Consider the following 14,584-nt stretch of genomic DNA (forward strand, 5'->3'; position numbering starts at 1 on the left):
ATGTCAACGCCTGACAGCCCTCGAGGACCAACAGCTCCACAACAATATAAAGATCCGCGGCATCCCCGCCACAGTAGTGGCCGAAGAGCTGCCACACTACGTCAGGAGGCCACTTACCTCCGTTCTCTCGCATCCAGTGGCCAAGGAAATTGCTCTGGACAGCATATTCCGGATTGCTAACACTGCCAAATCTTCTCTCGCGTAGTCAAGTGACGTCATAATCAAATGCACCTCAACAACGGATAAGGCCCGCATCATGGCAGCATTAAGGGGTAAAACTCTGTTGACTTTTGAGGACTCCTCACTTAACTTCTTCCAGGGCAACATTATAATGGTTAAGAACATTTGGCCCTGTCACTACTCACCTCCGTTCTTCTGGTGGGACTTATCGTTGGGGGAACCAGGGCACCCTACTGGCGAACCGCAATGAAGCTACACACGTGCTCCGGTCCACTACTGAAACACAAGCATTCCTTGTAGCATGCTCACCACACCCGATACTAACCCACCTGCACGAGCTCCATCAGAGACTTGAAACCCTGCTAATGTCACCCCATTTGTACCAAGTGCCGCAACCCTCACTGCCTCAGGGAATTGAACACTCGGTATAGATTTGCTAATAACCCAAGGATCCTGGTGGAGAACACAAGGAAGTGGTTCACATTCAACCAGTTGTCTTATTTTATTGTTTGCATTACGTTTAATAGTGATTTTTTTTTATTTTATACTGTATGCAGCCAGACACCATATGTTTCCCATGCCTCGGCACCCCACGCGATGATAGTTTACCGGCTCCGAAGGGTGGCAGATGAGTTTTAGTACACCCCACTCAGACCAGGCATGGTCGAGCACATATTCGCTCAGGTGTCATATTTACCTAAAAATAACAAAAAAAACGGAAACCCCCACGAGCCCCAGGCTCTGGGGTACCCCCTTGCATCAGACCTGTTTTGGGCTATTTGCCAATCTAGCTATGGACCAACCATACATGCACTGCTTAAAGCATCCCACTTGTCTATATACATGACCCACGGCATCAGTAAAAGCAGGCTAGCTAGAGGCTCACGAGAATCACGAACCACCATGTCATATTTAAAACAGCACAATGCGTGACATAACTACTTTCACCTACTGATACCTATCAACGCATAACAGTTTAAGCACCCTAGGCAACCTGAGTTAGCAAACTAACCCTACACTGCATCATCCCCATCAATGTTTTTTAGGACAGCTACCTCCTGACAAATAGAAAAGAGTGCCAGAAATCTGTCATACAATGCTGATCTTGTTATTACTGCTTGTATTGCCTTATCTGACTAACTACATGTATTGTATACTACAAGCACTACGAAAATAAAGAATTATAGAAAAATAAAAATAAATAAATACCCACTCTTGAAACTTTGGAGAGCAGACAATGGCAATAGACTCTGGAAGCATCATTTGGTATGAGCAGTGAGTGTGCAGGTCAACACTGGAGAGGAAAGCAGTCTGAGTGGGATGGGTCTGCAGGTAAGAAGAAGAGAGGGCAGCATTAGAAGAACCACACATTGCACTGTAAACTGACATCTATCCTGGCCTCTCTGCACTCTGTGTATTGTAATTCTATATGCATCTCAGTCCATTCTGTAATGAAACCAATGCTAACAACACGTGTAACTATAAATCAAGTCCCTTTGTGCTTTACAAATAATAAAATATACCAACTTCTAAACCACAATAACAGACACACATTGCTGAAGTCCCATCACACTCTTTGCAAGTTCTTTTCTAAACAAAAACAACAGAACACATAGAGATAACAGGCGAACAGCTTAATACTAAGTTCTACAATATAATTGATATTCTAGTTTGTGTCACCAAGTTCATACATGTATCCAGCCAAGCGTGATGAGCCCATGCTGGTCTTGGATCAGGAATATATCTTCCTCATTCTCAGTGTTGCAGTAATCAGGACCACCGGTCTGCTTAGGCACAATGACATGTGTGATGGTAAATTCATTCTTCATCTGGAAAGACAAAGTGACGGATGGGAAGAGGGATATATATGGAGTATTAAAGAACGAAAATAAGCATTCATAGCAGAGTAATTACAATATGCCAACACTATTGTTCCCAATATCTGGATGATTACAGGCAGGCGAGAGATACAGAACACAGAATCTCTTATTCCTATTGCAGAATACAAAAAAAAAAAAAAAATACAGGAGGATTATATGGGCCATTGAATATTTACATGGGTTATAGATCTACCCTTCCCACACTGCAGCATTCCACATTGAGATACAGATCTGTGGATATATAGATGGGGCAATTATCAGAGTATTTGTACTCCTGAACTGCTACAAGAAGCAACGCTGACACCACTACCCTCTGCCAGTATGATCAAGCAGATATATTGTGCAGCAGGGTATACGGATCAGATGGTCCTATAGTGTTGGGGAACTTCATCAATAGCTGTGATGCAAGTAAAAACTGAAATAATCAAAAATGATTGATTGATACTCAAAAAATTAATACATTAAAAGATATGTGCAAATCAATATATTACAAATAGCAATAAAATAAGTTTGCATATTTGCTGTAAACTCCAAGCATTTTTCTGCAGTGAGCTCTGCTTAGACCAGTCATTGACAGTCATGACACTCCCACAACTTTGGATGGCGGTGCTGAGTTTATCTGAAAAATTCCTGCAATTTAAGAGCTTTATGGGCACAGTAGCCAACTACAACTCCCAGATATCCTTGCTGTGCAGCCTCTAAGGATACTACAAGTACTTGTATGGACAGAGAGAGCCAAAGCTACTCCCAGTAGCATATTTGAGTGAAGTGATAGACTTTTTGCAGTCCTATGGCACTAAATGTTGGTAAACAATGACAGGAGACCTCCTTCCACCTCAACCTATATAAAGAAACTAATTGTTATTGTGCTTTGCTTCTTAGCTTAGTAAGAAAGAATTGCAAGTGAAGCATGAGTTGGAACAAAGATAAGAACATGTAGAGATAATGTGAGGAGGATACAGGCTATAGAGCTCTTTTGGCCAAAGAATGTGTAGCAAGGAATTAACATTTTTTTGAGCGTCTGAGGTGAAGTAATTATGTGAAAGCTTATTTAGGTTAGGTGTGACTAACACATGGGGCTCAAACCACAGGCCTATGAGCCCTTTGTAGCACCCTAACTGCCTTTAGGCAGTCTGCAGTGTTATGGAGAAGTTGCTAGCACCTCAGTTACCAGGCTGTCCAATCGGACACAAGACACCTGGCAATTGAGCTGATGGCTGCTTTCCAACAAATGTACTGTCAGAGTGGCATCCTGAGAGGGAGAGCACTTTCTCCTGACTGGATACGAAGGATCCAGCACACAGTGCTGTGGATTGTGTGTGAAGGGGCAGGAATCTGAAAAAATGTCATACTCCTACACACTGTGAGACATATCCTCAATGGAGGTACCGGTCAGAAGCACCCTGCCCTTCCAGATGAAGCTCTGTCACGTTAGGGTTGTATTCCAGCAGTGCCGGGGTGTGCACATCAGTGAGTGTGTGCACATCTTGGAGTATGTACGTAAGTGTGTGCATCTGTTGGTGCAGATCTGTAAGTGTGTGTCTTGAAGTGTGCATATGAGCTTGTGTGGGTGTTGCAGAGTACAGATTAGCAGCCCTTATTTAAGAAGACGTTGCAGCAAGTGGCACTAGATAAATTGACTTTTACAATCCTGGACTAAGGTATAAAAGCCAGTCTCACAAGGTTCAGATCAATATTCTCACATTCCTACCAGCTTCCCACACAAGATTCCGCAAGTCTCGACTCCTCTCTGTGTGTTACTTTCTGCTAGCTGCAAAAACTTGATGCACACAAGGCTGGGAATTCTCACATGACGCAGCCCACTGGTGGACACATCTATGAAAAACAAGACATTACAGTTTATCATTACACATAAATTCACAATCTGGCTTTAACACAATTTTTACTTCCCATGCGTCCTCTTTAGCACAGATTTGTAATTTATATATAGAAGTCACCATTAAAGTCTATTGGAAATTTCTGTAGATCAGTTTTTTGTAACAATATTGCATGATTTGGAAAGACCAAATTTTACTTACCGTAAATGTATTTTCCCTTAGGATTAGAGGCAGTGCACAACAACAGGAATACCCACCATCTATTGACAGGAAACGCAGGGAGGCAAAACTACATAGATTTAAAGGTCAAGCCCCTCCTAATACTCCTTCCCACACTTACACACAAACCCCAGAAGATACACAAGTCAACTAACTGCAAAAATATATTTATTAAATAGAGGGGGAAATATGTTCACTGCCTCTAATCCTAAGGAAAAATAAATGTACAGTAAGATTAGAGGCAGTGCACAACAACAGGGATTAACAAGCAATCCCAGAGGATGGGCAGACATTTTATCATTGTTTGTAGCACTTAACACCCAAAAACAGTATCCTGAGAGGCCTGTATGTCGAATTTATAATGCTTCGGGAAATGGTGTATGGAGGACCAGCTGGCGGGACGGCCTTACAAATCTGAGTCGGAGTCGCAAATGCCTTTGACACAAAAAATTATAGAAATTGCTCTGGTGGAATGAGCTTTTAAAGAACGAGAAGTTATAACCAAAGAGGACTGGTAAGCTAGCGTAATAGCTCCTTTAATCCATCTAGCTAAAGATCCTTTGTGTGCAATGAGACCTTTCGTCTGGCCTTGATAGAGAAAAAAGAAACTTGTCGGAATGCCTAAAATGTCTTCTTTTCTCCATATAGTATTGTGGAGTGCGCTTAACATCCATGGAATTTACTTTCAAGTTGAGCTTTCTAACAATAAAGACAATTCTGATTAATATTCTCCCCCGAAGAGATATTAGGCAGAAATAAAGGGTCAAGTTTCAAAATGACCATATCCAGACGAAGAACAAGATAAGGAGGAGTAACAGCCAATGCTTGTAGTTCCCTAAACCAATTAGCTGATGTACCTGCTGTCTACAAGAAAACATCTTCCATATAAGGATGGTAAGTCTGCAATCCTTTACAGTTTCAAAAGGAGATTCACAGAGTGCAGAAGGGACCAAATTAAGATCCTACTGAGGTACCATTTCTCTGATAGTGGGAAAGAGTATAGAGACTGCCCTGAACAATCTGGAACTCAGAGGATCCTAAGCCATGTCCCTGATGGAATAAAAACAAATAGAAGAATTTCAGACTTTCAGAGAGGCTGGACATAAGCACTGAGCAAAACCGAATTGAAGGAACCTTAGAATACGCGGGAAAAAAGCTGTTAAAGGATTTTCATTAATTTCAAGCACCAGAAAGGAAAGGAAATTCTGGAATACGCTTTGATTCTTTCTTGGAAGAGACCAGGATATCAATAACTTCGGGGCTTAAGCCTTTGGAGCTCAGTATCTGCTGTTTAGATACTACACTGTGAGATTGAATCTCTTCAGAGTACTTAGCGGGAACAAATTGCATGCCAAAAAAATTTCCGAAAGTGGAAGATGCCATAAAATTTGTTTTCGAGAGATTCAAAAGGAGTGAGAACCAGCTCCCTAGAGTCCAAAATGGAAGAATCGCTATAATTCTTGCATAATTCAGAATAAACTTTCTGCAAATCTCTTGGAATTAAAATCACTGGAAGGAAGATGTAAGCCAGATGAAAGTCCAAGTGAATTGCTAGGGCGTCCAAAAAGTTTGGATAGTTGGAATGGCTGATTGAAGAAAATTTCCAGATTTTTCTATTCTTTCTTGAGGCCATAAGGTCTATTTTTGTAGTTCCAAATTTCCAAAACTATCTCCTGAAAAGTCAGATGGTAAAAAGACCAATCTCCCTGCTTTAAGTGGTACCTACTTTGCGCATCTGCCAGAATATTTGTCTCTTCTTTGATATGGTCTGCAGATAGATGAATAAGGTGACTTTCTGACCAATGCATCACCTTGATAAACTATGTAAGGGAAGGAGAACAAGTTCCTCCTTACCCGTTTAGAAATGTAACTTTGGTCGCATTGTCCGATGTCACTTGAAGTGATGTCCATGGAGAAGTTTTCTGAAACTCAGGAGGGCCAACTAAGGTGCCTCAACTTCCTTGTGATTTGATGATTTTCAACTGGGAAGTCTTCCACCAATAAAAAACAGTTTTCGTTCAGGGTCCAATTTTCATCAGCGGGTTTCTCTGTTCCATTCTGCAAGAATATTTCTATATATTTGCCCAGTTGGCAGTCAGAATAGTAGAGGTAAGGAGACTCAATAGCCTAATTACTTATCTCACAGTGCAGATATTCTGTGATCTAGAGCTGTAATTAATCTGACAATATTTGCCTTTTTGTCTGATGGTAGATAGAGTTTCAAACGAATTGAGTCTATGATTAAACATAAAAACTGAATACTTCTGTTTGGAACCAGTTCTGATTTTTATTGGTTTAAAATGTATTTGTCTGATTTTAGTCAAATAGAGGCTGTTTCTATATCATTTAGTTGTTCCTTTTGAGGAAGCCTTGAGAAGTGAATCTTCTAAGCATGGAACAAAACGTACGAAACAAAAAGACAATTGATCTTACAACTTATGAGAAAAAATGTCACCTGGAATTGAAACAATATCCTTAGAGAATTAATGTAACCAAGCACTGTACAACAGAGGAAAATAAGGTTAAAAAGTAGTCAAAAGAATTATATACATAATTAACAATAAGCTTGGAACAATACTGAGACTTTCCTTCCTTAATGCAGCTGTGATGACTACCTAAGGAGAGACCTAAATTGGTGATGCAGGAGGTCAACCTTTCCTGGAATGAAGAACCTGAGAAACAGCTTACTTCTTTCTGCAATGAGAATGTGCAGGTAGGCATCCTTGTGGCCTAACAAACTCAACCAATCTCCTTCTTAAAGGACCACTATAGGAACCCAGACCACATCAGCTCAGTGAAGTGGTCTGGGTGCCAGGTCCCCCTAGTTTAAACCCTGCAGCTGAAAACATAGCAGTTACACTGCATTGTTAATCAAACCTCTAGTGTCTGTATCTCTAACAGCTACTAGAGGCCGCTTCTGCGATTAACAAGGAGCAAATCGCACTTTTTGTTGACGCTGAATGTCCTCATGGAGTCCAGTGTCAAAAAAGATCGGGTTTGAATGCGCATTCGGCTCCACTCGGAGGCGAACGTCGATGGAGGAGGAGGGGTCACCAGTGCCGAGGGAGTCTGGCACTGGATTAAGGTAAGCAAATAAATGGTTAACCATTTATTCACCGCGGAATGGGGCCCTAGTCACCTAAACGGTGACTAGGGCTCGATAGCGTTCGGAATATATATTTGTATTCCTAACGCTATAGTGTTCCTTTAAATCATGTGAGTGGCTGATTGCATAGTCTCCAAATGCATAATTTTATCTTTGTGATGAACCGGTTTACTTCTTTAAGGTCTGGGATAGGTCTGCAAAGCACGTCCAGCTTTTGAACCAAAAAGAGCATTGAGTAGGTTCCTGAAAAGTATTCTGCAAGAAGAACTTTTTCAACAACTTTTTTCTGTAGAAGATTTTGTACTTCTGCTTTAGTTACCAGCGTTGCTGAAATAAAAGCTTTACTCTGTGCAGCATTAGTAGAATATAACTGATATAAAGCCGATCCATCACGTCCTGCAGCCCACTAAAATCTCCTAATGCTGTAGTGTTCAAGAACATGCCCATCCATTTACTAACAATGTAGTATCTGCTAATTAAATACCACTTTACTCTACACATCCTCAAGTCAGACTGCTGGCTATGTAGCGATGTGTAAATTATGTTGAACTTCTTGTAATGCCTTTTAAACGTCAGCTTATCTGTAAGGCAGTACAGTGCTGTGGAATCTACTGATGCAAAATTAGTTGCAGTTTTAGAGACATACTGAAATATTTACTCTTTAAATGAGCACTGGGCATGCTTCACTACAAATTTACTTTTCTTTTTGAAATTGAAATATAAATAAATGTTGAATGTGGACTGAAGTTAATCTAGGTTACTGATATTCTCTTGGTGTTAAAACGGACAGATTACCAACTACTTACATCCCTCGTTGTAGCCTATAGAAGCTGGCTTCAGACTTCTGTCAACAACAGGTGGTCTAGGAAGAACAATGTCATTTGTGGGGGGCATAGGTGTCACGGGAGGCTCATTGACTCCTGGAATAAGGGGTCCCTCTGAGAGGTTGGAGCTGTCCTTTGAAAACTGGTGAAGGACTCGTAGTCGCTCGGCCTCCAGCTCTTTCCTACGGATCAATTCTTCAAAGGCATTTAACTGCTCCTGCTGTTGCTGCTGCTGTCTCATGAGGGCCACCCGCTGCTTCTCTGCCTCGAGTTGTTGCTGTAGAGCCAGGCGACGGGCACATTCCTCCTCTTCAACCCTCTGCCAGCAGAAAAAAAAAGAAAGTGTCAAAAAGGTACCAGAATTGAGAAGTTGTCTTCTGAAAATATTCTTGGCAGGCCAACCTACAGCTCACCTTTTTCTCAGCATGTTCTGCATATTCTTTACCGTACTTCTTTTGAAGTTCTTTCTTCAGGAGCTCTGCTTTGGGAAAGGCCACATCCCTAAGTTTCTAAGAAAATAGAGAGAATTCAGACACAATCCATAGTGAATACGGGCAGACACAATATGTTATTACCCAGCTCTGTCTTCTCACCTTTCGAGTATCTTTCCTTTCTAAAACATTAGCTGTATTATAATCCCGGTGCTTTGGTAGCTTCTCTACAAACAATCTGACGAGAAAGAGAATCATTTAATGGTGATACTTCATATGAATCATACATTACAATAGTAAGGGCAAGACAGTATATCAGACTAAGAATGATAAGGACAACCATGAAGAAATCTGTTTTGCTTAATATTTGTTCTAAAGCATTATATTTTAAAGTACGGATTGCATATTTATACAAATAAATAAATAAAAAGACTAAAATGATGCAAAGAATAAACAAAAATGAACTAAATGTGGCAGAACAATAAGCCAGGCAGAACATTACCAAGAAAGAAAAAAAATGAATCTCGCCTCAAATCATAAATGATTTGCTAAACTACTAAATATGATAAACATAACATTATGTTAAAGGGAAATTATAGTGCCAGGAAAACAAACTAGTTTTCCTGGCACTATAGTTTCCCCTGCTGTCAAGGCCCACCCTGTGGTAGAGAAGGGATTAATAACTCCTGTCACTTACCTGGGTACAGCACCGGCTCACCTCTGCCCATGCAATGGGCGCGCTCGAATTATTATCTCCCCACTATTCAGTGCTTTCCTATGGCGATTTCAGCAACGCTGGAAGTCCTCATGCATAGCGTGAGGACGTCCAGCATCGTTTAGACAACGCGGAAGTTGTCGTTTATCACCCAGAAGTCCCTCCTAGCCATTAGGGGAGGAGTTAGCCCTAGCAGGTAATTATTGCAGTTTATAAAAACTGCAATAAATTACATGCTCAGGGTAAAGGTTGATGGGAGTTGGCACCTAGACCACTTCAATAGGCTGAAGTGGTCTGGGTGCCTACAGTGTCCCTTTAACATGCCAAGTTAATCACAGCCTCTAACCTAAGCTAATGAAGTATAAAAGTGCTGCAATTCCTATCAGTTTATTTTAAGATAACTTCAAATCAAAGCCGAAAATCTTCGATTTAGATTTCATATTTGAGATTTCATTTTCAAATCCAGTCTACAGAGTTAAACGTCAGAATTTGAAAAGTGATATTGTATAATTATTATATACATACACACACACACACACATATATATAGTGGGACTTTAAGATCCAGACAGACAAGCAAGTGCTGGCAAACCAACCAGACACCGTGGTGGTAGACAAGGAACGAAAGACTGATGTCGTGGTGGATGTGGCAATACCCAGTGACATCAGGAAGAAGGATCATGAGAAGATGGATAAATACCAAGGACTGAAACAAGAGCTAGAAAGGATTTGGAGAGTGAAGGCAGTAGTAGTCCCAGTTGTGATAGGAACACTTGGGGCTGTGACTCCCAAGTTGGGGGGAGTGGCTTTAACAGATTTCAGATGGGACATCTGAGATGGCTGCCCAGTAGAGTGCAGTTCTAGGAATAGCCAAGATACTGTGCAGAACCCTCAGACTCCCAGGACCTGAGAATGAGGAATATATACCATCCAGGAGGGATGAGAGAAAATAAATAACTAAAATTATATATATATATATACACACACACACACACAAAAAAGAAAGAAGAATTTTACTACTGAACTGAATAGAATAAAGGCTACACATATAATCCCTACCTGAAACCTAAATAAAAATCTTTGATAGTTGTTATGGTACTTTTTGCAGTAAACCAAAATGTTTAAATGTCTATCTGTTCCTGTCCAAATCAATAAAATAAATTGCGTATATACGCTGAAGTAATTAAGTCTGACACACAAGGTTCAGGTTAAAATAACTTCGAGAAAATTTATTGGCAAGTGATTAAAAAGCGGACACGCAGGTCCTTTTAAGAGACATTTTACGTCATCATTGCTTATTAGAATATCAGTAAATAAACATCATTAATTGGATTAATTGTCAAGTGTCGGGATTAGTGTCCACCTATCAATATTATTAATTGGCTCAAAAGACTAAGTGGTTAATCCCGTGTCCACCCACCAAGAGGTGGGATTGTTCTGGACACGGGTGGGGGACAAGGGGTCTTGAGCGTCATTTTACACGGTCGGTGATCTCAGGCCTCGTGGCCAGGTGCAAGGTCTCTTATGAATAGAACATTTCATTACTACTGTGTTCGCATGGCCTTCAAATTATACTTTGTTGCAAATCTAAGGAAAAGTCAGCAATTCCTGTGTTAATCATATCTTTATAGAAAATACAGTCTTTGTTCTATTGTATTAGATGTGCTGGGAAATTCTGTCATGTAAGGTGATTTTAAAATGAACAAGTTAGGTTATGAGGACAAAATGGAGGATTGAAGAAGTCAGGTTAGGGGGACAAAATGGAGGATTGTCACAGTATAAAGTTAAAATGGAGTTAGTGCAATAATTGAATACAAATACAATAAGGTTTTTTAAATAATCCCACATCAGTCCCCCCTATGAAATGTTAGATTCTAAGAGATAAAACTTTATTAAGTTAGTACCAGGAAGACGTGTTAACCCAAAGGCACAGAAACCCCGTGGCCGCTAGCTAGGTGTTAATGCAAAGTGCAAGGCTGTCCCTAGATCTGACCCTAATAGGCTAACTCATCCGTCAGTATGGCTCTCGAACACTTCACACCCAAGGGTATCCCATGGCAGCTAACCCACCACTTCTCCACATGGGGCCTTTACCATTCACTGACAGATGCTGTCCCTGAGCTAGTCCCTTCCTAGAATTCCTGCACTTTATCAACAAAAGGGATTGTTTGCAGCGGCAGACAGGGTGAGTTGATGTCTTGGAAATCTTGGTCATCAACTTCAAGATGGGCGAAAGTGGGTGCCGCTTGGTCAACAGTCTTCAGGAGGGATTTTCTCAGACATGGGAGAATACAACAAAAGAGAAGAGCAAAGAGAAAAAGAAAAATTAGTATAGCCATACCAATATGCATTAAAGCCTTTTGCCATCCCGTCATCCAGCCAAACCATCTTTCCCAGGGATCTTGTATCCCAGAATTCCTTTTCAACTCTATAGACAGGTCATTTAATTTCTCTATGGCTAATGTAACTTTACCATTAGGGCCTGTGTTTTCTGGGATATAGGTACAACATGTCAAGGTGTCGGGCAAAATTTTACAAACTCCTCCTTTTTCGGCTAAGATCATATCTAGGGCCATTCTATTCTGGAAAGCCATTTGGGATGTGGCCTGCAATTGTTCGGCCAATCCCTGGAGGGCGTCTCTGGTATAATTAACAAAACGCTGTTGATTATAATAAATGTAATTTATCCAATTTAAATTCTTGTTTGTGGTAACTATGGCAAAAAGTGATTCAAATCCTGCAGCAACTTCATCTCTTGCTTTAAATTCATTGGGCACCCCCCTAGGCACCCCAATGGCATCAATATAGACATGAGGATCAAAACTTCCTTTTACTGGGGCGTCACGCTTAACCTTAGTGTGCCTGGACTCATGGGTGACGAGGTGTGTGTCAGAGATAATATGTATAGGCATAATAGCTTTAGCCAAAGTACACTCCCCCCACCACTCCTTGTCCATTCTGGATCTCAGCTGTAAATCCCCACACAACCAGTAGATATCCCCTAATGACCTGGTGTGAAACTGCAACAAGTCCATAGAGACACTCCTGTAGGTAGCACAATACCCCTTAGAGAAGTTACCCAAAAATTTACCAATTCCATCATAATTAGCATAACAAGTGTAATTACCTTTATACACGGTAATACCATCTGGGGGTTTGACATCCTTGGTTAGGAGAGGATACTCCTTTGTCCATGCACTACATATGGACCTGTTAAAATCATAGTGATAGGCAAAAAGGCTTAAAACACATTCCTCTATATCTACTGGCAGGATTAGAGGTACGGTACCCAGGTGAGGCCGGGCACCACCACACACATAACATGCAGTCTTATTATGCTTATTAGCATTATATTTCATCCATTCTAACCATAAATTTACATCATTAAAACCTGTTTCAGCGGCCATGGTATCTTCAAAGGTGGGGTTAGCAATGGCCATCATGTCTTGAAAGGTCTGGATATGAGGTTTTAATGGGTTAGGGACCATATGGGTGGCCCCTTGCCACTCGGAAGAGTTGCACATATCTTTTAGGAAGAAATGCCCTAATTTACGGTAGGAACCCTTTTTCCAATACATTCCCATCACATACTGGTCGGCATCCGTTGGGCTTGGATGCTCAATGTTAAGGATTAATTTCATTGGTGTACCTCCCCCAGGCTTTCTCAAAGTCATTCTCTGGAGAAGGGATCTACCTTGTTCATCTACTTTAGATAAGGCACTTTTTGGTTTGTAACCCCAGGCAGGCCCGGCATTCCATCCCGCTGCCCCCCAATGATTACAATTGTGCCCCCATTGTTTGTCAACTACACAAACATATGGGTCTTTTGAATGAGGGATATCTCTGTAAATACTCTGGATTTGTGATGTGGGGAACGGGCATTCTACAATATCACAATAGTCAAAGGTGTAAGTAGCCACATGGGTGCATGATGAATTGTACCAGAAGGTATACCCACTAATATCTTTGGTGATGGCTACTTGTTGGGCCTTTATGAGGCTGATTAAGGAGAAGATGTGCCAGAGGTACATGCTTGTGCGGTATCTGCTTCCTCTGGGGCAGGAGATTTCTTGCAGTGGGAAGCGTGGATCCAATTTGGCCTACCGGCCAGTTTGACGGAAGTTGCGGTAATCAGGAGAACTTGGAATGGACCGTCAAATCTTGGTTCCAGGGTATTTTTCCGCACAAACTTCTTGACCAGAACCCAATCTCCGGGGAGCAGGTTATGGGCACCTGTATCCAATTCGGGATCTGGAATTGAAGAGAAAACTTGGGCATGTATTTTGTTTAAGGCACTTGCAAGTTCAGTTACATAATCTACTAAAACATCTGATTGGAGCTGTAACTGCTGCGGATAATAACAACCTAGTCTGGGTGCTGTCCCAAATAGAATCTCATATGGGGACAGTGAATGCTTCCCTCTAGGTGTGTGCCTAACACTGAATAAAGCTATTGACAGGCTTTCTGGCCAGGGCATCTTTGTTTCTTGTGACATTTTTAACATTCTGGCTTTTAGAGTGCCATTCATGCGCTCTACTTTACCACTACTTTGTGGGTGGTAAGGGGTGTGGAAGGCTAGGGTCACCCCTAGAGCAGTCCAAATTTCTTTAGTCACTGTTGCTGTAAAGGCTGGGCCTTGATCACTTTCAATGACTTCTGGGAGTCCAAACCTACATACTATTTCTGTAAGTAGGCGTCTTGCGGTTGTTTTTGCAGTGATATTGGCCACTGGGTAGGCCTCTGGCCATCCTGAGAACATGTCCACTATGACTAGTGCATATTCATGGGGCCCACTCTTGGGCATTTGGATGTGGTCAATTTGGATTCGCTGGAAGGGGTACATGGGCTTTGCCAGGTGTTTTGCAGGCACCTTGATTGGTCTTCCTGGATTGCATTTTGCACAAATGACACAGGCCTTACAGAAGCTGCTGATCAATGTTGTGATTCCGGGTGCTTCATAATACTTCTGTATGAGGGCGGCCATTAATTCCTTTGACAAGTGTGCAGGCCCATGTGCCCATTGGACCACTGCTGGATATAAGTTTTTGGGGAGACAGAATTTGAAGTTGTTGTAATATACTCCATCCTTTTGGACGGCTCCTTTCTTTTTCCATTTCTGGATTTCTTCAGGAGTGACTACAGCTTGCTGTTCTCGCAAAATTCGCAAATCAGTAGGAAGAGTTTGCAGAGTAAAAATAGGGACTTCTTCTTCTTCTTCTTGTCCGGACACGTCTTCATCCACTTCCTGCAAATCCCTGGCTGCTAGCTTAGCAGCCTGATCAGCCAAATGGTTGCCCTTTGCTTCATCTGTATCCAATTTCCCATGGGCCTTTACCTTCAAAACGGCCACTTCTTCAGGGAGTAGGAGGGCATCCATTAGCTCCTTAATTGC

General features: G+C 41.5%; 1 protein-coding gene across 3 annotated transcripts in view; it reads right to left on the minus strand.

The window, feature by feature from the left end:
• STAMBP (STAM binding protein) overlaps nucleotides 1-14,584 on the minus strand; it is a 35,222-nt gene that overhangs the window by 5,252 nt on the left and 15,386 nt on the right. For 2 of the 3 annotated variants that reach the window (XM_063448514.1, XM_063448515.1), the window contains exons 3-8: nucleotides 8,641-8,716; nucleotides 8,461-8,556; nucleotides 8,030-8,366; nucleotides 3,772-3,896; nucleotides 1,872-2,009; nucleotides 1,394-1,506 (exon numbers count right to left, since the gene is read on the minus strand). In XM_063448514.1, the coding sequence (XP_063304584.1) occupies nucleotides 1,394-1,506; nucleotides 1,872-2,009; nucleotides 3,772-3,896; nucleotides 8,030-8,366; nucleotides 8,461-8,556; nucleotides 8,641-8,716 (885 nt within the window). Of the gene's footprint in view, nucleotides 1-1,389; nucleotides 1,507-1,871; nucleotides 2,010-3,771; nucleotides 3,897-8,029; nucleotides 8,367-8,460; nucleotides 8,557-8,640; nucleotides 8,717-14,584 lie in introns of all 3 variants that reach the window. The other variant, XR_010090450.1, reaches the window with a different exon arrangement.

Source organism: Pelobates fuscus, chromosome 3, assembly GCF_036172605.1.
Source record: "Pelobates fuscus isolate aPelFus1 chromosome 3, aPelFus1.pri, whole genome shotgun sequence".
NCBI lineage: Eukaryota > Metazoa > Chordata > Amphibia > Anura > Pelobatidae > Pelobates > Pelobates fuscus.